Genomic DNA, 24,896 nt, shown 5'->3' on the forward strand with positions numbered 1-24,896 from the left:
TCCTTTTACCTACTGAAAAATGATCTTAACAGGAAATGGGAGCGATTCAATCTGTAGAATGAAATATCTTGTAATGGTTATTAGTGCAACAGGAGAAAGAGTGTGAGCCAATTGGGAAGAATATTTGATTCCTCCCCGCTTTCCCTCTTCTTCTCCTTTCACATTAACTCCATCCACAGAACTAAGGAAAGACAACAGGGAGGTTCTCCTGAGAGTCACCCTGATGCTGAGAATGGTGGTGAGGGGTCCTTAGGACTGCGGACAGAGGGGCAGAGGCCTGTGAACCACTTCCGAAGCAGACAGGAGAGCCAGTAGTGTGACCTTGTGCCAAAGCCATTTATCTCCACAACAGTTTTCTCAAATGTGATGCTATTAACATTTGGGGCCAGATTATATTTTGGGTTTTGCTTATGTTGTGGGTGTGTGTGGAGGATCGGAATGGGGAAGGAGATGTCGTCCTGTGCCTGCACACTGCTTAGCAGCATCTGTAGTCTGCCTTCTAGATGTCAGGAGCACCCCTTCCTGTTGTGACAGCCAGCTCTATCTCCAGACATTGACAAATGTCCAACACGGATCAATATCACTCCTGCTCTGTAAGTAATCAGCAGCCAACTTTTCATCTTTAGAGCTTAAAAACAGGAAAAGGTCTTCAAAATTATTTACTACTTTGAAATCAGAAAAGACAACTCACATATTACTGGCCATTGAAGAGAGCAATGCATGTCATCAGAATGATTATTTGTATTCAAACTAGGATTCCTTAATTCACATATCATTTACCTCTTTCAAGTTGTTTGAAGAATGAGGAAAAATCTGGCTGTGTTGACTTTTAGTCCAAATTCCCTTTCCTCCAGGAATAAGCAGTAGGTGCTACTAAGTCATTTTATTGTTAGTTAGGATCAGGAGAGCAAATAAATAAGCATGGTTTTACACTTTGTTGGCATTTTCTACATATCAAAGGCTTTGAATGTATCTATCCTTTACTTAAAAAAAGTAGGCAAATTTCTGAATGCACTTTTAAAGCAATTGGAATAAAATATTGGTAAAAATATTTATGTTTCTTGGATGGTTTGAGAATTAAATATGCACTATGACTTATGTACAGATATACCATATTCTATCTTTGTGATCTGGCTTTCTATTTTTAACTTGCCATTTTCTTAGTCATTTTTCAGGTCTTTGAGAGCTCTTCTGAAAGCTGCATATTTTCCAATAATATACATGTAGCTCAAATTTTACCCTGCTGTTTGACATTTTGTTTCTAAGTTTCTATCATTAATAATAGTGCAATGTGGCAACAAGAACTTGTGTTAATTTAATATTCACAAATTTGATTTCTTGAATAAAGTAGTGAATTCATTTGTCAAATAGGTTTTAGAAGGCTTCAGAGTCACAGTTCAGAAAGTTTAGACCTAAGTAATAATTCCCTGAACAATGACTAACATTGTATATCATAATTTAAAAATCACTAGGCTAATTGTATAGAAAAAACATGCTAAAATAGAGTATAAAATTAACTTCTCCATTTAAAGGGTAATAATAAAAACATGACGCTTGTGTGTTAATAATCTTAAATAAGCATACTTCTCATCATTTCATCAAAAGAAAGAAAGAAATTCCCTGTGTAGTGTTAAGAAAAAAATCCCCTGTGATTCCAGTATTTCAATAACTGATTAAAAAGTCTATGAATAAAAAAAGATATTTAAATTTCAAATATGGCTAACTAAATAACGTTTGATGTCTTTCTAATGAGCCATTTCCAAGCTGCAAATTGTGTAGAGCTAGTTTAAATAAACACACAGATTTTCATGGATGTAAATTATTTCATGTGATCTGTGAATTTAAATGTGAGCTCTGTGCATTTGTGGGCTATAATATCCGAACTTTTCCTAAGCTTCAAAATGTCAATGTTTTATTTCTTTGCTGAAAAAGTTGACTGTCTTATTTATTCTCATGTCCTTTTTAGCAGCTAATTGGGAGTGATCCAATGAAGAATAACTATTAGTATTTTACTCCATACCCAGTAAATTAGGAACATGGAAAAGGAAAACTGCACTGCTGTGACAGACTCCACCCTCCTCGGATTCTCAGATGCCCCTGAGCTCAGAGTCTTCCTCTTCCTGCTGTTTCTTTCCATCTATGGAGCCACAGTTTTGGGAAACCTGGGCATGATTGCCCTGATTCAGGTCAGCTCTCGACTCCACACCCCCATGTACTTTTTCCTCAGCCACTTGTCCTTTGTGGATTTCTGTTACTCCATGACCATCATGCCGAAGATGCTAGCTAACATCCTTAAATGATGACAAAGCCATTTCCTTCTTGGAATATGCTGTGCAATTCTACCTGTTTTGCACATTTGTGGTAACTGAGGTCATTCTGCTGGCAGTAATGGCCTATGACCACTTTGTGGCCAACTGTGACCCACTGTTCTACATGGTCACCATGTCCCGGAATCTCTGCATGGAGTTGGTGTTTTGTTGCTACTTCAATGGTGCTGTATGTTCTCTGATTCACTTGTGTTTAGCTCTTCAGATCCCATCCTACAGATCAAATGTGATCAACCATTTCTTTTGTGATCTTCCCCCTCTCTTGTCTCTTGCTTGCTCTGATGTCACTGTGACTCAATTGGTGCTATACAGTGTGGCCACTTTCAATGAGGTTATCACCATTGTGGTCATCCTCACGTCCTACTTGTTTATTCTCATCACCATCCTGAGGATGCGCTCTGCAGACAAAAGGTGCAAAGCTCTTTCCACCTGTGCTTCCCACCTTGCTGCCATCATTGTCTTTCATGGAACAATCCGTTTCATTTATTGCCAGCCCCACTCTGGCAACAGCATGGATACTGACAAAGTGGCCAGTTTTCTACACTATAGTGATCCCCATGCTGAACCCCCTGATCTATAGTCTGAGGAACAAGGATGTGAAAAAAGCTCTCAGAAAAGTAGTAAGCTCCAAAATATTATCCTAGAGAATATTTTCCTAGCAGGACTCAGGGTTAGAAATTGGAGACTGATGAAAGGGTAATGATGCATTTCAGTGTTGGAGTGAAAAGAACAGTCAAGATGTGAATAGCTATGAGTGAATCTTTTTAATTTTCTTATCTTTGTGCCTTTTCAATTTACAAGTTTAGGATTGATTGAGAATATTTCAAAATGTGCAGCGTACTTCTTTGCTTTGATGCTATCTAAAATGTTTTAAATTGGACCATGCACTGGACTGTTAAAACACACAAATTTAATTTTCTCTTAGACTTTCATGAGTTTAATGGACTAAGTATCACATTTTATTTTAACATCCATTATGGGGTTCATTTCAAAATTGAACACCTGTTATTTTACAATAAGGAACACACCTTTGTCAGTTTTTACATAGAATAAGATTCCATATGTGTATACAAATATAAATTTATATGTTCTCTTTATTGTTTTGTTCTTACTTCCTTTATTATTATTTGTTTTTGTCATTGCAGTGTCCAGTGGTTTTGGGGTTTCATATATTATCACATCTAAATAATAGAGACATTGATAATAATTATGTTACAAAAATTTTAGGGAAATCAAATTACATGTCAAGTGCAAATGACTTAGGAATATCCCTAACACATAATTGGCTGTCTCTATGTATGTGTATATGTGTGTGTGTGTGTGTGTGTGTGTGCATAGACATATGTTGTCTATTGCACTTGACAGTACTGTACTTTGCAGATACTGCATTTTTACAGATTGAAGATTTGAGGAAACCCTGCATCAGGCAAGTCTATTTGCACAGTTTTTCCAGCAACGTTTGATTGCTCATGTCTCTGTCACATGTCACATTTTGGTAATTCTTGCAATATTCTAAACTTTTTCATTATTATATAAGTTCTGGTGATCTGATTTTACTATTGAAAAAGATTACAGCTCACTGAAGGTTTAGATGGTGGTTAGCATTTTAAAGTATTTTTCAACTAGGATATGTGTTTTTTTAGTTTTTATTGATTTGCCTAAAATTTTAAATTATTTTATTTTATTTTGGCTGTGTTGGGTCTTCTATGTGGCATGTGGACTTCTCCAGTTGTGGTGCTTGGATTTAGTTCCCTGTGGCATGTGGTATCTTAGGTGCCCCGTAAGGGATCAAGCACAGGTCCCCTGAAAAAGTAAGTGGATTCTCAACCACTGGACCCCTAAGGAAGTCCCAATATATGCACATTCCTTAGACATAATATTTCAGAGTGCATACTTAGACATATGCACACTGAAAATGCTTTTGACCTGCTTTATTAATGATATTTGCCTTATTGGAAAGAGAAAGTGAAGTCACTCAGTTGTGTCCAACTCTTTGCAACCCCATGGACTGTAGCCTGCCAGGCTCCTCCATCCATGGGGTTTTCCAGGCAAGAATACTGGAGTGGGTAGCTATTTCCTTCTGCAGGGGATCTTCCTGACCCAGGGATCGAACTGGGGTCTCCTGCACTGCAGGCAGACTCTTTACCATCTGAGCCACCAGAGAAGCTTAATTTGCCTTATCACAATAAAGTGAATATACCAAACCTATAATATTTCCCAGTTATGCCTGTATGCTTATAAATGTATATACCTACATGTTATGTAGATATATTGATATATTATATATGTGTATGTATTGGTTGGATGTTGTTTAGTCTCTAGGTCAGGTTCAGATCTTTTGCAACCCCATGGGCTATAGACCATCAGGTCTATGTATGCAATTATTTAATAATCATTGTTATGAATAGCAGCATTTCTGACTTTTGCCACTTTTCTCACTTTTAATTATTTTCTTCAGGCTTACTTTATTTTTTTTTTTTCATTTATTTTTTATTAGTTGGAGGCTAGTTACTTTACAATATTGTAGTGGTTTTTGCCATACATTGACATGAATCAGTCATGGATTTACATGTGTTCCCCATCCTGAACCCCCCTCCCCCTTCCCTCCCCATCCCATCCCTCTGTGTCTTCCCAGTGCACCAGCCCTGAGCACTTGTCTCATGCATCCAACCTGGGCTGGCGATCTCTTTTACACCTGATAATATACTTAAAAATATGCATTAAATGCTTACTGTGACTCATAGGTGGACTTCTAACTTCTGTGTATATTTCTTTTCTGTGTCGATAAAATGACCTTTGTTCATCCTTCCTTTATGTGTTTAAACTTCATTTCTTCCTTCAACCGTGGTTCATATGTGCCACTGATACTTTATTTGTGCTTCCATTATGTTGTATGTAAATTTATACATTGCATTCACTTGCTCAATGAAGCATATCTCTGTTTGTCTATCCTAGTGTTAGAAAGTTCATGCAACTGGAGTTTATGAAACTGGACACTGGAGTTTATGAAAACCAGGACAGGCAATTTGACTCTCATTTTTTTAATTTGACAAGTAATACAAACTTCTTAATTTCTCAGTTTCCTCAAGTTTGAACAATGGTTATTACTGTTAACCTCTCAGCACTATACCGAGATTACACTTTGACAACATGTAGGTACTCACTGGCACTAGGAAGATACTTTATGTGTGTTTCAGTGAAATCTTTGAGGCCTGGAACTATTTATTCTTTTCTCTCTCACTATCACTTACATATTATAAGTTATCTTTAATTTTATTAGATAGTTAGATGAATAAAAACTGTTATACAAGTTGTATGTATATTGAGCTTAATATCAGAACTTAAAGTACTATGTTGACTTTTAAGATTGTAAATTAGTTCAAAATTGTTCCATGTTGAATATATTGTACATGGTGTGTTATATGAGGCAGGTCCACTTAGGGAAAGAAATCCCTAGTGAGGTTGAATACATGGAATGTTAGATTTTGGAAGCCTGGAGAGATGAAGAATGCATTCATTTAATGGTATTTTATTTATTTAATTATTTTGGTTGTGTTGGGTCTTCGTTGCTTCATGCAGGCCTCTCTAGTTGCAGTCCGTGGACTTCTCTTGTTGCAGCACATAGGCTGTCTTGTTATAGTGTGCAGGCTTAGTTGCCCCGTGGCATATGAGATCTTAGCTCCCTGCCCAGGGATTTAAACTGTGGCCCCTGCATTGAGGGTGTGTTCTTATCCACTGGATCACCAGGGAAGTCTCTGATTTAATGATTATTAACTTCAGGAAGAAACTATATTATTCTTTATGTGTGTGGACAACAGGGAAGAAGTATCCTTGCCAGAATCTCAGAGGTTGGAGGATGTGCTCTGCTCATCTGATACGAAGCTCATAAGGAAAAGACAGAGCTCTAAGGGGTGTCTATATATTTCAGCCTCTAGGCACAGGCCCCGTTGGTCTTTGGTCCCTGGGACAAACCGGCCTGCTGCTTTTGCTTCTGAGTAGAGTATGGTGAAAGACTGGAAAAGACACTGGAAAGCAAGAAGACATTTCTTTCTTTTCTCCTTCCCATTTCCTTTGAACGTTTCCTCCTTTTCCTCCCCCTCCCCTTTCTCTTTTTTCTCTGGCTTTGGCTGAATCTAAAGGTAAGCTTTTTGGGAGGGGTGTTACAAGATCACTGCAGATGGTGATTGCAGCCATGAAATTAAAAGACACTTACTCCTTGGAAGGAAAGTTATGATCAACCTAGACAGCATATTAAAAAGCATAGACATTACTTTGTCAACAAAGGTCTATCTAGTCAAGGCTATGGTTTTTCAAGTAGTCATATATGGATGTGAGAGTTGGACTATAAAGAAAGCTGAGCTCCCAAGAATTGATGCTTTTAAGCTGTGGTGTTGGAGAAGACTCTTGAGAGTACCTTGGACTGCAAGGAGATCCAACCAGTCCACCCCAAAGGAGACCAGCCCTGGGTGTTCATTGGAAGGACTGATGCTGAAGCTGAAACTCCAATACTTTGGCCACCTGATGTGAAGAGCTGACTCATTGGAAAAGACCCTGATGCTGGTAAAGATTGAAAGCAGGAAAAGAAGGGGATGACAGAGGATGAAATGGTTGGATGGCATCACCGACTCAATGGACATGAGTTTGGGTGGAATTCAGCAGTTGGAGATGGACAGGGAGGCCTGATGTGCTGTGGTTCATGGGGTTGCAAAGAGTTGGACATGACTGAGTGACTGAACTGAACTGAACTGAAAGGTAAGTCAGTTAATAAGTGCATCTGGGGATTTAGGTCGCAAGTCGCAGCAGCAATATCATGGCCCAAAGAATCAAAGAGTGGACATGAAAATATGACAAAAGACTACAAACATGACTTTTTAGGGATTGTGGTGCACAATGCAGAGTTTCTAATCTGTTTTCATTTCACTAAGAGTGTGTGTGTGTGTGTGTGTGTGTGTGTGTGTGTGTGTTCAGTCGCTCATATGTGTCCCACTCTTTGTGACCCCATGGACTGTAGCCTGCCATGCTCCTCTGTCCATGGACCTTTTCAGGTAACAGTTCTGCAGTGGGCTGCCATTTCCTCCTCCAGAGGATGTTCCCAACCCAGGGACCGAACTCACATTTCTTGCATTGGCAGGCAGATTCTTTACCACTGTGCCAGCTGGTAAGCTCCACTTACTGTATAAATCTCTCTGTAACTGAATATTCAAGTACTTCTCAAGCCTCTTATCTTCATTTTATTATTTTAAGTATAGATACATTACACTTTATTCTTTGTAATATTTGTAAACCAAAGATGATAGAGTGTGGTGGTCATCTTCTAAGACCTAAGTAAAATTCCATGGTTCCATATTGTACAATAAATGTCATAATTTCCTTATAATAATAATAATAATTATTATTATTATTACATTTTCTTTGGTTGCTTTGCTTTGTTGTTATTGTTGTTGTTATTGCTTTTATTTTTTAGGCCATGCTACAAGGCATACCGGATCTCAGTTCCTGGACCAGGGTTGGAAACTGTGCCCCCTGCAATGGAAGCTCAGAGTCTCCTTGGTTGATTTTAGACTTAGTAACTAAATGAAGCTTTCTTGGGCAACTTGTTCCAAAAGGAATTTTAGCCATCAAAAATAAATAGTCTTTGACGCTGGTGACTTTGTTGATCAGATAGAATGGAAAGAGTGATTCAGAATTGTGGAAGGGGCGAAAGAAATATATAAATCACTGGACCATGGAAATATAGATAAAGCACTCAACTTTATTTCTATATTTATACCTTTTGTCAAATAAAATGATATGTTCAAAGTAGACAGATTAGCAATAAAAAGTGTATAAGAAACATTTCTCACTAATAATATATTTTAGATAAAATAAAATTCCAGAAAACATCCTCAAATGGATTTATAGGTTATTTCCTATGTGAACCTAAAAATTAGAAGCAAAGGAGAAAAACAACAGCAAGAGAAATTTAAAAGATGGAAGCATTTTAATGTTCAATGATTTCCTTTCTTTTCTGTTCACTTTGCTTACATTTCCACTGGGTGTTCAAGTTTTTCAAAATAATTTATAAAACATTTTACACATTAAAATCACCAACCTCTATGGAGAATATTTACAAAATATCATAATTTAGTAACACTTAATTTTATGTTTCAGGCATGCTTTTCAATATGTAGTTTACTTTTTAATTGGTTTTTGTTTTGTTTTCAATATGCAGTCTAGATTTTTATGTACTTACATTTACTTTTAGTGATTTAAAGAATAAATGCAGTGAAAATAAATCCAACTCCATTCTATATTTTATCTCAAATTTGGATGATATTTGAACTCAAATTTTGATAAGTATTAAGCTTACTGATCTTTTGTTGTTATTTTATACTTTGTTAAGTGAAACAGTACTTGTAAACAAATCATGCAGCTCTCATCCCCAAACTATATAGAAATGTTCACAACATCATTTACTGAGAATGATTTCTTTCCCTGTTGGTATGTAACATATCCAGTAACATTTATTAAATTATGATCTTAGTATTGATACTTCTATCCGACCCTGGGTAATATCCAACAGTCCCTATTCCATCTTCTTTTCTTTTTCTTTACTAAAGAATGAAGGATATATTCTTTAACAATTGACTTCCACGGTGGCTCAGATGCTAAAGAATCTGCCTGCAATGCAGGAGACTTGAGTAATATTATTTAACATTCAAAGTATAAAGTTTTTTTCTGAAACACCCAGTGGTGTTGTACAAGGTTATAATATATACTATTTTCTATCAGCAACTGTCATATTAATACATGAACAGAACTATATTATTTCTCTAGCTGGATACAATAATCCTCAATGAGGGTGAGGAGATAACATTTATAAACCACACACAAAATTAAATATTACAATTAATGGGAATAAGTTGCAGAGTTCCTTGTAAATGTTTTGCCATCAGTGTTGATTATATTCAATATTAAAACTACAAAAAGTAAATTAACTCAATTGTATGTGCATTTCCTCATGCCAGATTAAATATATATATACATATATATATTTATTTATCAGAACATTAAGGTGTATACGTGAAATATATACAATTTTTGCTTGTCAATTGTACTTCAGTAAATCTAGAAAAAATTTAAAAGAATAAAACAATATACTAAAAGTATGTTTACTAATTAGTAAACATAACTTTTGCTGTCTCTTGTTACTATACAAAATGTTTTGGATTCTACCTCAGTGATCATGGAGCATGGGGAGAAGACATTGACACTTTTGTTTTTTTTTCTTTTTGACATTGACACTTTGATCAACTTTTGTATAAAATGGTGCACTGGGAAGACCCAGAGGGATTGGGTAGAGAGGGAGGTGGGAGGGGGGATCAGGATGGGGAATGCATGTAAATCCATGGCTGATTCATCTCAATGTATGACAAGACCCACTGCGGTATTATAAAGTGATTAGCCTCCAACTATTAAAAATAAATGAAAAAAAATGTTTCTAAAGCTGCTGTTTGTTTTTCAAGAAATCAGAATTTCATCAGAAAACAATCATTAGCTCTAATTGCTTGTTCTGAGGCCTCCAAAGAACAAAGAACAACGCACGGAGTTTTCTCTAGGGTCTTGTTGGCACCAGGAGTAAAAGAGACATGAGAGTCCTCTCCCCCAAACCAGTGACTCTCCAGAGCCTGGAGGGAGGCTGTTCTTTCCACATGCGGCTTTGCTTGTAGGTTTGAGAAAATAGGATCTTCTTTACTGTGTAAGGTGATCTAGAACATATCTTAGGCTTGCCAGTGCTTTATGAGAAAAATTATTTTAGGGAAAGTTTGAGCCACTGCAAACATTACATTTTTAGAACAGGAAGGCCATACTTTCTAGAGAGCTCTGTAGAGGGGCCTTGGTGTAACTGAACTTCTTCATAGTGTCCTGGACAAATGTTTCCTGGGAGTGGAGGGACAGAGGGGCGTGAGAGTTTTCAGGTATGTGACTCTGCGCTTCTGTGATTTTTCAGACAATAGGGAGGTATTTACATAAAACTGAACTGAAAGAATGAAATGAATCTTTTGGAGAAATAGAATCAATAGGACTAGCTCTAAATAATACTTTAGAGCAGGGGGAAAAATATGTCGGCTCATAAATGCAAAATGAAAAAAAAAAAATGGGAAGCAGTCATAAGAAAGAAGATTTTAGACCATTCTTCTCCAATCCAAAGATAGGCTAAATTGTTTAATCTATACTATAGCATCATTTGGGAGCTAAGAAATAGCTTTAAGTCAGACAGAGGAAAAATGAAAAGCTACCAGAATAAAAGAAACAAGGCAGTAGTTCTCAATTACAGGCAATTATGCACTTTCTTGACTTCCCTGGTGGCTCAGACGGTAAAGTGTCTGCCTACAATGCAGGAGACCCAGGTTCAATCCCTGGGTCGGGAAGATCCCCTGGGGAAGGAAGTGGCAACCCACTCCAGTACTCTTGCCTGCAGAATCCCATGGATGGAGGATCCTGTTAGGCTACAGTCCATGAGGTCACAAAGAGTCGGACACAAGTGAGCAATTTCACTTTATGCACTTTCTCTCCCCTCCCAAGTGTACACGTGACAATATCTAGAGACCTTTTTTATTGCCATAATGGAGAGACCAGGGGGAGGGTGATGCTGTCATAGAGGCCAGAGATACTGCTATATGTGGTACCTTGAACAGTGTAGGTACCCATAAAAAAGAATAAATCAGCACAAAATATCAATAGTGCTGAGCTTGAGAAACTCTGAGAAAGCTCACTGGTAAAGAATTTTATAATAGTGAGAACTGATTTGGAAACATCACCTTCTGACTGATCCTTAAATCCTTGGATATCTGAACATACAGGACCTTCAAGAGTCCTGCTACATGGGACCTCTAACCTTTAATGCTAAAACACCTAGAGCCAGTTGCTTCTAGGGATGTGGAAACAGAGATAACCTTACCAGATATATTAGTCTGAGCAAGAAGTCTTCATTATTTGATGGAGGGAATTTCTGGCAGGCAAGACCCTATTGTTCTAAAACAAGGAAGTCCCAAGTGGAATGTATTGTTCACTATAACATTCTAAATTCTTCTAGATATAAGGTTGACAGATTTAGCAAGCAAAAATACAGCATGGTAAATTTAATTTGAGCTTCTGATAAACAATGAATGTTTAGTATGGAAACCTCCATAGAATACTTGGGATGCATTTATATCAATAATCCATTATCTATCTGAGATTCAAAGGTAACTGGACTTCCTATCTGTGTGCCAGTTTAAGAAATCCCATCTTTTTGTTTTTTCCTATATTAAGAACTCTTTTATTTTAAGTGTCATCAGAGTGTGGAGAATCTCAATTTCCATCCATGCTTCCGACAATTTGAGTATTATAGGTGCCTAAGGAAGAGAGAATCATCTAGAAAACCTTCCCTGGTGGCTCAGAGGTTAAAGCATCTGCCTGCAATGTGGGAGATCTGGGTTTGATCCCTGGGTCTGGAAGATCCCCTGGGAAGGAAATGACAACCCACTCCAGTATTCTTGCCTAGAGATTTCCATGGACAGAGGAACATGGTGGGTCTGAAGTCCACGGGATCACAGAGTCGGACATGACTGAGTGACTTCACTTTCACTTTCAAGGAAGAGAGAATCATCTAGACAAGTGTCAATATTTAGGACTTTTAATTATATTTATTTCTAAAAAGGGCTTCCCCTAACATCCATTCTTTATGTTCCATCTTTACACAGATCTTCAGAAGATCTCTGTGGCCCACACATAAATATTGAACTAACTTTTATAGCTTTATATCATAAAATTTGTCTTTAAAGTGGCCAAAAGTATTAGCAAAATGAGGGGTGAAATGTAATCTTTGCAAAGTAGAAATGCTCATATCTCAATCTGTAATGGGAATCACAGCCTGCTGTGTATGTCACTGGGAATTAAGGAATATGGGCTCTAGCTGTAGTTAAGCATCAATACCTGTATGTCACTAGGCAAGTCATAGTCTGTTTTCTCACATGTAAAGGAAGGCCCTTCAATAGGTATTATTTCCTGAAAGCTGTAAATCATTATTTAATTTGCTAGCTGACCTTTTTGGTCAAAAAAAGAGGGATGATGATTAAAGTGCTAATCAGATATTTAAAATATGAGCATAAGTAAGTACAAGTTTCCTGGTGATTTAGTGGTAAAGGACCCAGCCCCCAATGCAGAAGACATAGGTTCAATCCCTGGGTTGGGAAGATCCCCTGAAGAAGGAAATGGCAACCCACTCTAGTATTCTTGCCTGAAAATTCCATGGATAGAGGAGTCTAGTGGGCTGCAGTCCATGGGGCCGCAGAGTCAGACAGGACTTACCAACTAAACAACAAAAAGTAAGTTGTTATTACTTACCACACAGACCTATCTTTGTTTATATCACAAATATGCACATATTTTATATAAAACTTATTTCTGGTTATAGAAGTTATTTCAAGTGTTTTCACTTTTTATTAATAACTATACCAGCTAAAATTATTTCATTTTGCAGAATTCATGGAGTTCAGTATTAAAATGTCTCACACGAGGATTTGATTACATGTTACAAACAAAATTGCTTGATTTATAATTATTACATTTGTATGTCATTAAAATTATATTTCAGAACTTGAACAGAATAAAGTGTTATAATGTTTGAGGAAAAAAATTAACTAGTAATTCTTTTCTGAAGCTGTAGCTATTTTTGCTTTAGATGATGAACCCCTATCAGGATTATAATACAGATTTATTTTGGCTCATTTCATATCCCCTCTGAACAGGGCACAGGTAAGTATGCTTTATCTGTCAATCACTCTCCTAATATTTTATTTCCAAGACAGATTTTCAGATCCGTCCATCAGGAAGCATGTCTCTGACCAAGAGAAATATAACCATTGGGGCCACATTTGCCCTCCTGGGTTTTTCAGACTACCGAGAACTGCAAGCCCCCCTCTTCCTGGTGTTTCTGGCCATCTACAGCTTCAGCATAGCAGGGAACCTTGGGATGATGGTCATCATCAAAGTTAACCCCAAACTGCACACCCCCATGTACTTTTTTCTCAGCCACCTCTCATTTGTGGATTTTTGCTATTCTTCCATCATTGCTCCCAAGATGCTGGTGAACCTGCTTGTAGAAGACAGAACCATTTCATTTTCAGGATGTATGGTGCAATTCTTTCTCTTTTGCACCTTTGTGGTGACTGAATTAATTCTGTTTGCTGTGATGGCCTATGACCACTCCGTGGCTATTTGCAACCCTCTGCTCTACACAGTCGTCATGTCCCAGAGACTCTGTGCCATGCTGGTGGTCGTGTCATATGCATGGGGAGTAGCTTGCTCCTTGACTCTCACCTGTTCTGCTGTCAAATTATCTTTCCGCGGTTTCAACATAATCAATCACTTCTTTTGTGAGCTTTCTTCCTTGATTTCCCTCTCTTATTCTTATTCTTATCTTAGCCAGTTGCTTCTTTTCACTGTTGCCACCTTTAATGAGGTGATCACATTACTTGTCATTCTCACGTCTTACGTGTTCATTGTTGTCACCACCTTGAAGATGCAGTCAGCCGGTGGGCATCGCAAAGCCTCCCACCTGACCACCATTAGCATCTTCCATGGCACCATCCTCTTCCTTTACTGTGTGCCCAACTCCACAACCTCCAGGCACACAGTCAAAGTGGCCTCTGTGTTTTACACAGTGGTCATCCCCATGTTGAATTCCTTGATCTACAGTCTGAGAAATAAGGATGTCAAAGACACAGTGAGCAAACTAATGAAAGCAAAATTGTATTCACATTGAGGGCATGTAACTACTAAAAATTTGCTTTGGTTATTAGACAACACTTTTCTGATTTTGAATGAATTATGTGTCAAAAATTCATTTAAAAAATCACTTTAGATTTGTAAAACAAAACCTGTTTGCAATGGAAAGAGTATGAGTTTTAGATCAAGAGACTGTACCTGGTTCTGACTAAATAAGTCAGAGAAGATGGATTAACCTGACTCAGTCTTTATCTATAAAACCAATTCAATATGATTTTGTTCATAAATTTGTATATAGAACAAAATAATAGATCAAGTATATTGTATATGTGCAGTAAACTCTAGTTCTGTTATTCCTTTTTTTCCCAGATGACTAACAGGTCATTAAATAAGTGACCAATTTTATACTTTAAATTTGGTGAAATAGATGACAGGGAAATATATAGTTTCACTTTCAGGAAGCTCCGGACCCAGTGGTGTTAGTTAATATCATAATACAGTTGGTGGGGAGAGATTGTACAAAATCATTTGCGGTTATCATACTTCTTTTACCTGGCCTTGAAGTACAGGCAAATTTTTTAAGAGAAACAAAAGAGAATGCCATAAGTTTTACTTGGGAGTAAAGAACATAATGGTCAAGAGCCAATGATTTAAACATATATTAAGCTATTCTTTTATGTCATATGCATACAAAATATCTTGTTAGGTGCTTGAAGAAATGAAATTTTGCATACATTGTAGATACAATTCTAATTTACTTTGGAAAAAAGTTTCAGTAGAGAGGATGAAAGAATTTACACGAGGCTTAGGAAAATTAGCTTGCTTCTTAAAATACTGAGAACAAAAACAAAGGTACTTTATACTTGTTGTATGTTTTGTGTCCCCTTTCTATAACTTACTAATCATTATACATATATTATTACTTCACATAGAAGCTTGATCAAGCCTATATCTCAGTTCTCCTTATCAGGACTCTCTAGAAGGTCTTCATACAATTGAGTAGATTAGTTGTAAAAATTGAGAGCTAATAGCTTTCCTGGGACTTGAACGTTGCTTAATAAATAACTCTAAGTACAATCTAAACATCTATTTCTGCTTTATTGACTACGCCAAAGCCTTTGACTGTGGATCACAAAAAAAACTGTGGAAAATTCTGAAAGAGATGGGAATACCAGGCCACCTGACCTGCCTCTTGAGAAACCTGTATGCAGGTCAGGAAGCAAGAATTAGAACTGGACATGGAACAACAGACTGGTTCCAAATAGGAAAAGGAATACATCAAGGCTGTATATTGTCACCCTGCTTATTTAACTTATATGCAGAGTACATCATGAGAAACGCTGGGCTGGAAGAAGCACAAGTTGGGATCAAGATTGCCAGGAGAAATATCAATAATATCAGATATGCAGATAACACCACCCTTATGGCAGAAAGTGAAGATGAACTAAAAAGCCTCTTGATGAAAGTGAAAGAAGAGAGTGCAAAAGTTGGCTTAAAGCTTAACATTCAGAAAACTAAGATCATGACATCTGGTCCCATCACTTCATGGGAAATAGATGGGGAAACAGTGGAAACAGTGACAGACTTTAAATTTTTGGGCTTCAAAATCACTGCAGATGGTGATTGCAGCCATGAAATTAAAAGACACTTACTCCTTAGAATGAAAGTGATGACCAACCTAGATAGCATATTAAAAAACAGAGACATTACTTTGCCAACAAAAGTCTGTCCAGTCAAGGCTATGGCTTTTCCAGTGGCCATGTATGGATGTGAGAGTTGGACTGTGAAGACAGCTGAGCGCTGAAGAATTGATGCTTGTGAACTATGGTGTTGGGGAAGACTCTTGAGAGTCCGTTGGACTACAAGAAGATCCAATCAGTCCATCCTAAAGGAGATAAGTCCTGGGTGTTCATTGGAAGACTGATGCTGAAGCTGAAACTCCAGTACTTTGGCCACCTCATGCAAAGAGTTGAAAAGACCCTGAGGTTTTTTTGATTGAGGGCAGGAGGAGAAGGGGACAACAGAGGATGAGATGGTTGGATGGCATCACCGACTCAATGGACATGGGTTTGAGTAAACTCCGGGAGTTGATGATGGACAGGGAGGCCTGGCGTGCTGAGATTCATGGGGTTGCAAAGAGTTGGACACGACTGAGCGACTGAACTGAACTGAACTGAAACATAGAAATAATCTTATCAACATGGTTGTGTATATCAGGGAGGATTACATTCTCCTCTAAGCAATGTAATATTTAGGGGCTTCCTGATAGCTCAGTTGGTGAAGAATCTACTGCAATGCAGGAGACCCCAGTTCATTTCCCATGTCAGTAAATCCACTGGAGAAGGGATAGGCTACCCACTCCAGTACTCCTGGGCTTCCCTTGTGGCTCAGCTGGTAAAGAATCTGCCTGCAATGCGGGAGACCTAGGTTCCATCCCTGGATTGGGAAGATCCCCTGGAGAAGGGAAAGGCTAGCCACTCCAGTATTGTGGTCTGGAGAATTCCATGGACTACAGTCCATGGGGTCACAAAGAATCAGAAGTGACTGAACAACTTTCACTTTCACTGTCATAGACACATATATTTAATTTGAAAATAAAAATCATATTTATGTTTTATTTCATCTGCAGTCTCATCAGTTTTGCCAGAATCATTTACACATCTGTTTTGTGTTCTATAATCTTCATGTCTGAACAAAATTCCTAATCTTTTGAGAAAAAATATTAAATAAATATTAAATATTATAATAATTCCATTTTTGTGAGGATGAAGTAAAAACTGAAAAACAATTTTATGTTAGTTTAATGAGGTAACTTGAAATGCTTATATGATTTCAAACTTACAATGATGAATTATGTAATATCACTTTTTTCATGGCTAAAATTTTTATGTGTAGTGAAAACCAGCATTATTTTATATATATTCACAAATAAACTATCTTCTTCAACACATCCTTGCTCACTTGATTTTTACATTAAATAGAACAAAAGTGGAAAGTAGCAGAAATGTTATATTAATGTTGACTGGAATCAGTAAACAATAATCTATTTTCAGAGCATAAATTGTCAAGCTTCCTCTCTATCTTGACAAAGGATGACTAATTTTTTTTTTTTTTTTTTGGTGTAGTCATAAACACGATTCCTTTACTCTCATTCTGAACAAATGGAAATACATATTACTTAAGTCCTCTGTGGTTTAAAAATTAGTGCGTGGCATAATCAAGAGGATGATTTAATATGGCAACACTACAGGCACTGACACTTTTCAATAAATACTGATGCAAAATTCCATACTCTTCTATTATTTACCTTTAGATTTCAATTAGTCTTTGGTAACTCCTATAGCTGCTGCAGAGTATAAGTTACACTGTGTTACTCATTTTTTAGCTCATATGCCTCTAAAATGAATGAATTAAAGTGCTTTCTAAAGGAATCTCAATTATAAAGAGTTAAATATAAATTATGAAGAGTTAAATATAAAAGGGCAGAAAGTATCTCATGCATTAATATAAAACAAAGTAGACTTTACCAGAGAAATATTACTAAGAATAAATAGGGCATAAAATGATGAAGCTATGAGTTTATCATAAATTAGCTTATTATTATTAGTCTAGAACTTAAGGAAGGCAATTTTCCAAGTTGATGTTTCTATTTTAACTCTGAAGTAAGCAAATCACTCAATTTTTGTTGTTGTTGTTGCTATAATTTGTTTTTCTTTTGTTTTGATGTGATTTGTTGGTTGGTCAGGCAATGAAAATATGATTTTAGGAAAGTGATATATTTTCCATTTAAAGAATTGGAGAATTTTTTATTTTAAGGAAATTATTAAAGTAATTAGCCTCCACTAATAAAAATAAATTAAAAACAAACAAACAAACAATCAAGTTATGGAGAAGATGCACTTCTGGTGGCACTACTGGTAAAGAACCCACCTGCCAGAGTAGAAGTAAGAGACTTGTGTTCGATCCCTTGGTCTGGAAGATCCCCTGGAGGAGGGCATGGCAACCCACTCCGGTATTCTTGCCTGGAGAATCCCACGGACAGAGGAAACTGGGGGGCTACAGTCCATGGGGTCACACAGAGTCAGACATGACTGAAGCGACTTGCCATGCATGTACTTGACTCTATCTTGTTACTATGTATAAGAAAGCATGTATAATCCTGCTGTTAGGAAGGAGAGCAGAATGTAAAACTGGTCAATTTCCACTTGTTTTTTTTTTCCTCAGGAAAATGTCTGAACGGTAGATCCTACTCACATAGAATCCATAATGTAGAACTTGAGAGACCTTGGAGAAATTTTTACTTGCCTCTTTCTTAATATGGATAAAGGAGCTATCTTTTTAGGACTGTAGGCAAATAAGAGTGATAACATATAATATCTCTGTGCACTCATATCTCTACATATACACCTTCATTTACATCTGCATATATACCCTAAGTGTATACTTAGGTATCTTTAGTTTTTAAATTAACCATAATCTTTTAAAATGCAAAACCATAATTTTAAATAAAGTGATAATTTTCTACCCAAGATATGATGCACCAGAGTTAAAAAAACAAAAAAAAAAAAACCCTCTATTTTTCACTGTTAACTTTCCATATTGTTAGAATTCTAAACAATGGTACAATGTAGCTTTGAAGATAGCTTTTTTCCCCTCAATTTTATCAATATGTACTTAAATTATTTCTTTTAATAGCTAAGAATAAGTCCACCTGCAATGTGGGAGACCTGAGTTCAATCACTGGGTTGGGAAGATTCCCTGGAAAAGGGAATGGCTACCCACTCCAGTATTCTTGCCTGGAGAATCCCATGGATAGAGAAGCCTGGTGGGCTACAGTCCATGGGGTAACAAAGAGTTGGACGAGGTGGAGTGACTCACTTTCACTTTCAAGAATAAAACATCTCATTAAAAAATCATATAATTTTATGGCTTTCAATGCTAAGACTTGGGAAATATGTTATCAATGGCTTTCCAGAAAAATGTATACCAGAGTTACATCTTTCTGTGTCCTTATTGACACTTACCACTACTATTGTAATTAATTAAATCCCTTTGTTAATTTGATAGGTAAAAATTATGATAGCCATCAGCATATATTGAAATTCTCTTTTTTATTCTACACAAATCCAAATGTAAACGTCCTTATGAGCCACTAATTTCAAAGAGAAGGGTCATGCTCCCCACAAGGGAATTGTTGTACAAAGCCTCACCTACTACAAATCTGTGTGACTGATAACTGAATTAAAACAAATAGCTTGTATTATATAGAATCACGACTGAGTGACTGAACAGAAATGAGCTGATATAGTATCATAAGAGCTGCCATCCTACTTTGGTGGACTGACTACATTTTTCAAGGAAAGAGTTGGTCTTCATCAGGCTCTAAAATATATCACTGACTCTGTTTCAAGATCCAGCAAAATACCTAATTGAATTAATCAACTCAAATTTATTTTGAAAGATTAAAGTTTGGAATTATATCAATTTCTGCTGATACTTGAGTTTTAATCAGATCATCTGAGACACTGAACATTATGAATTATTTGATGATTGTATTTTAGACTGTTTGTTAAAAATAAAAAAATAAAGAAAGCCAAATAAATAAAGACAGTGTTTGATGCCAATATTATAGTTTTCTGAATTTAATATAAATGTGCTTTCTCCCTTATTTTTTTTTTCAGGAGAAACACAAAATTTATCATTTAGTTTCCAAAATCTGACATGTGGTATAAAGTGCTCCTGTGGGAAAGTTCATTATCACTGAATTATCAGAAGCTCCTGAACTGAGAGTCTTTCTCTCCCTGTTCTTCCTCCTCATAGATGAGGTCACAGCTTTGGCCAGAAGGCACATCACTGCACCAATTCCAGACTATGCCAGTTTATTCCACCTTCCTAGTATAGGCTGTTAATTGTTTGATACATTGCTTTGAGCAGGTTAAATAAAATTAGATAGGACATACATAATACAATTTTGCATATAGTAGCATACCATTTCGCAAGCCACAATATAATAATATGTTTCCCTGAGACATTCTTAACCTGTAGAAAAACATATTACAAAATCTCATTTCGTGTTTAAACAATTCCTCAGTAGAACTGTAATTATGCTGGTAAATATTCCCACTGGGATTGGGGTATCAGTGTGTGTTCCTGGAATCAGATGTGAGATCAGAAAATTAGTCTCAAAAGCCTCAGAGAAATATAAAAGGTCTTGAATTATCCTAAGGAACAATAGTCTTCCTGAGGGAAGCACACATTTCTTCTATGAACAAAGAAGGGAGACACAAATTTCTTCTATGAACACAGAAGGCCAGGCAAAATGAATTATAAAAAAATATTGCAATAGGTCCATTTTTTCTATCTTTAAGTATCAAAATTGCCTTTTCCAGTGAAAAATGAATCACTGCTGACTGAGTATATAAAGAAGGTGATTGAAAAAGATAGTGATCTGGTAAGTATTCTTATCTTAATCCCAGGATGTTAGAACTTGATGGGATTTTAAATTCTTATCTTTCCATAGTCACTTATTCTACATGTAGAAACTGAAAAATAAATTTTTGAGAATAAACATTCCCAGAGTAACACAAGTTTTAAATTCTCAAGATATGTCTAACAAAAACAATAGCAGCAAGAAAACCCAAACATTTGACACATGATATTAAGACAATTCTCACTATATTGGACTCTGATTAAGAATCTAAATGATAACACTATTCTAATCACCTATTATTTCTTTTTAAATCGTGTATAGATTTACATATCAATTAAGGCTGACTCAATCTGTTTATTATATTACTAATCTTCTCTTACAGTATTGCATTAATACCAACACACAAGTGACAGTACTGGGGAGGGATTAGAATAATGGCTTTAAGGGAACAGAAAAATAAAAATAAGTAGTGACTAGTATCAATAAAGAGAAATTCCTGCAGGAATAGATGATTTTGCTAAACTCTTCCAAAATCCTCTCTTTTCATGCTCACCTGCCAAATACATAGAAAGATAGTAGTTGGCACCTCAATGGAGTCTGTCTTTTGTTTCCTGTATAGTTTTCCTTTTCCATTTGTTCTATTTAGCTTTAATATTTCTTTTTGGAATCTTGGCGTTTTCTTTTCAGTGAACTTCCAGATGTTCAAGCTGGTTTTAGAAAAGGCGGAGGAACCAGAGATCAAATTGCCAACTTCCTCTGGATCATTGAAAAAGCAAGAGAGTTCCAGAAAAACATCTATTTCTGCTTTATTAAGACTATGCCAACGCCTTTGACTGTGTGGATCACAATAAACTGCGGAAAATTCTGAAAGAGATGGGAATACCAGACCACCTGACCTGCCTCTTGAGAAACCTGTATGTAGGTCAGGAAGCAAGAATTAGAACTGGACATGGAACAACAGACTGGTTCCAAATAGGAAAAGGAGTATATCAAGGCTGTATATTGTCACCCTGCTTATTTAACTTATATGCAGAGTACATCATGAGAAACGCTAGGCTGGAAGAAACACAAGCTGGAATCAAGATTGCTGGGAGAAATACCAATAATATCAGATATGCAGATGACACCACCCTTATAGCAGAAAGTGAAGAGGAACTGAAAAGCTTCTTGATGAAAGTGAAAGAGGAGAGTGAAAAAGTTGGCTTAAAACTCAACATTCAGAAAACTAAGATCATGGCATCTGGTCCCATCACTTTATGGGAAATAGATGGGGAAACAGTGGAAACAGTGGCTGACTTTATTTTACTGGGATCCAAAATCACTGCAGGTGGTGATTGCAGCCATGAAATTAAAAGACACTTACTCCTTGGAAGGAAAGTTATGACCAACCTAGATAGCATATTAAAAAACAGAGACATTACTTTGCCAACAAATGTCCATCTACTCAAGGCTGTGGTTTTTCCAGAGGTCATGTATGGATGTAAGAGTTGGAGTGTGAAGACAGCTAAGCATCGAAGAGTTGAGGCTTTTGAGATGTGGTGTTGGAGAAGACTCCTGAAAGTCCCTTGGACTGCAAGGACATCCAACCAGTCCATCCTAAAGGAGATCAATCCTGGGTGTTCATTGGAAGGACTGATGCTGAAGCTGAAATTCCAATACTTTGGCCACCTCATGCGAAGAGTTGACTCATTGGAAAAGACCATGATGCTGGAAAAGATTGAGGGCAGGAGGAGAAGGGGACGGCAGAGGATGAGATGGCTGGATTACATCATGTATTCAATGGACATGAGTTTGAGTAAACTCCGAGAGTTGGTAATGGCCAGGGAGGCCTGGTGTGCTGCGATTCATGGGGTCACAAAGAGTTGGACATGACTGAGCAACTGAACTGAACTGAACTGAAATTTTCTTTCAGTCTTGAAATGTGCAATAAACTTGACATATTATTACAATTAATATTCTTTGTATAAATTTTTTCTTCAGGTCCTGTACATTTGTGAATAGAAATACAAGATTTGGTAGAAAAACAACTTCAGCAAAGAAGTGTTTGTTTCTCATGGCCAAGGCCTCAAGCTTATTTAAGCATTGTCCCTAAAGATGAGTCTCTTTATTTGATGTCTACTTTTGTGAATAGTCATTTTCCATTATTGTAAAAGAAAGAATGGCTCAGAAAAGATATAATTGTATCTTTTACTTGCCTTCAGAGAGTGGCAATTGCTCTACTCCTTAGTTAATAAACAGTCTCTTCTCTATGTTTGCAGAACAAAACAGATGGGGTATCATTCAAGGATAGTTAGTATTTTCTAAGAAGGAAGCCTTTTCTATATTTCAGGAAAGGAGAATTGTAATGAATTAACTAGTAGATCAGTGATGCTTTCCTTCTTTGCTTAAACTTTTGCATAGTAGAAAAAGGAATCCATGTTTCAACCACCACAAAATATCTTCTGTGCTACTGCGTCAAAGGATGTAAATCTTCCTATTTGAGCACAAACTCTAAATATCCCTCTATCCAATTCAGCTCATTGAGTTCTGGGCAATGACTATCTTGGTTATGCTAATCTTTTAAACACCGCTGTCTCTAACATTTCCATTTCTGTAGGTAGTATTTATTGAAGAGTGCCTAGTGATCCAGAAGGTACAAACTCTGGCCCTGGCTCTTTGATTGCAAAGTTATGCAATCCTGGATCCTTAACTGGGTTGAAATCATCAGTTCCTTTTCAATAGAGGTGATCAGCATAATTTAAAGAACTGTGAGAATTAAGTTGATGAGAAAGTACTTTGAAAATTATAAGATGGCAATGTATCTATGCCAGACTTTCACACTTACTCTAATTTATCTCCTTTATCTCTTGCATCGGCAGGCAGATTCTTTACCACTCACTGGACCTCGGAAGTCGCTAATTTAGCTACGAACAGAACAAATGTAGAAAAATATACGTTAAGTAATCCAGAATCCAGTCATTATTGTATCCATAGTTCATGTTCTATACCCAAAGAATAGCTTGGCAAATAGTTGCATTATGCCTATTAATTCTAAATGTATGCAAAATTTTAAAAACACTCAGTTTTATCAAAAACTTTGGAACAAATTGAGACAAAATTGGAAGATAAGATTTTGGTAGTGTGGTTAGATCATAATCTGAGATAGAGTATATAAAATGAAAATATTTTCAAATCTGAAGTTATGCAAATGTTGAACTTGTAGCAGCTGTGTGTTACATAGTTTGTTAACAAAGAATTATATAAGTATCATATATATATATATATATATATATATAAATTATCTATGACATACATACATATATATATATGGGCTTATGTGGTGGCTCAGCTAATAAAGAATCCACCTGTAATGCAGGAGATCTGGGCTCAATCCCTGGATTGGAAAGATCTCCTGGAGAAGGGAATGGCTACCCATTCCAGTATTCTGACCTGGAGAATTTCATGAACTGTACAGTCCATGGGGTTGCAAAGAGTTGGACATGACTGAGTGACTTTCACTTTCACTATATATATATATATATATATATATATATATATATATATATATGACATACATACAAACTTTATACTTAAATAAAATGGGCACATGTAAACGATTTTGCTTATTTTATTCATCAAAATGCTATAAATGCTACAAAAGATAATTCAAAGAATCACAATATTATAAATCAGGAATTCACACATAAACCGATAAATGATGCAAAACTGCCTTTTCCATTGCAGAGCAAATCAGTTTCTGTATGCTGGAAAAAAAATAAATATGTACCTGTCTATAGACAAATATCATGTGCATTTCTCTGGGTTATTTACAGTTTACAGACCTATAGACTAGTGCAACAACAAGAGAATGCATCATTAAGAGAAATGGGAAGGTGACCCTTTTTAAACATCTGTTACAATTTTTCATTACGCATGGAAACATTCCTGAATACTATCATTATATTGCATGGATGAATTCAATAATTGTCCAAGTATGAAGATTTCTCTAACTGGATTCCATAGCTTGGCTTATAATTTAAAAAAATAAAAAAATGAGTGTACTAATTACTATTAATATGTTGCCAACTTTAGAACAGTGAATCAATGAGATGCTAAAGATATTTAACTGTAGAAGAAAACTCATGTAACATAAAATTTGGTGAGACAGGCACACTAATATTTCACTAATGATGATGAAACTTAAACTTAGTGATTACCTGGCTGGCCTAAAGAATTGCAACTGCTGAGTGGTAGAGTTAGGATTCAGTTACTTATATAATTAATTCTGAATATTTTCTCTTTCTGTTTTACAAACAACTCTTAGAAGTCCCTTTGTTCCTCAGAAGCAAAGTCACATCTCAATGTATGAGAGATTAAGCACTTTGACTCCTCTACCTAGTCAAGGTTTC

General features: G+C 36.4%; 2 protein-coding genes and 1 non-coding gene across 3 annotated transcripts; all 3 read left to right on the top strand.

The window, feature by feature from the left end:
- Positions 1 to 2,036: 2,036 nt before the first annotated feature.
- On the top strand, positions 2,037 to 2,971 carry LOC133055831 (olfactory receptor 5L1-like). The gene is given in 3 exon segments (XM_061140926.1): positions 2,037 to 2,291; positions 2,293 to 2,858; positions 2,860 to 2,971. Coding segments are annotated over 3 exon segments (933 nt in total).
- A 7,695-nt stretch (positions 2,972 to 10,666) lies between these two features.
- On the top strand, positions 10,667 to 10,738 carry TRNAC-ACA (transfer RNA cysteine (anticodon ACA)). The gene has a single exon. It is a non-coding gene; the product is annotated as a tRNA-Cys (tRNA).
- A 2,447-nt stretch (positions 10,739 to 13,185) lies between these two features.
- Positions 13,186 to 14,115, top strand: LOC133055832 (olfactory receptor 5D16-like). Its single transcript, XM_061140927.1, has one exon. It carries the CDS (start codon positions 13,186 to 13,188, stop codon positions 14,113 to 14,115), a length of 930 nt encoding a protein of 309 aa, XP_060996910.1.
- The last annotated feature ends 10,781 nt before the right edge of the window (positions 14,116 to 24,896 follow it).

This window comes from Dama dama, chromosome 5, assembly GCF_033118175.1.
Source record: "Dama dama isolate Ldn47 chromosome 5, ASM3311817v1, whole genome shotgun sequence".
NCBI classification, from domain to species: Eukaryota; Metazoa; Chordata; class Mammalia; order Artiodactyla; family Cervidae; genus Dama; species Dama dama.

Excerpts from the sequence above, each read along its gene's own strand:
- LOC133055832 (XM_061140927.1), top strand. The coding sequence starts at position 13,186 with ATGTCTCTGACCAAGAGAAATATAACCATTGGGGCCACATTTGCCCTC.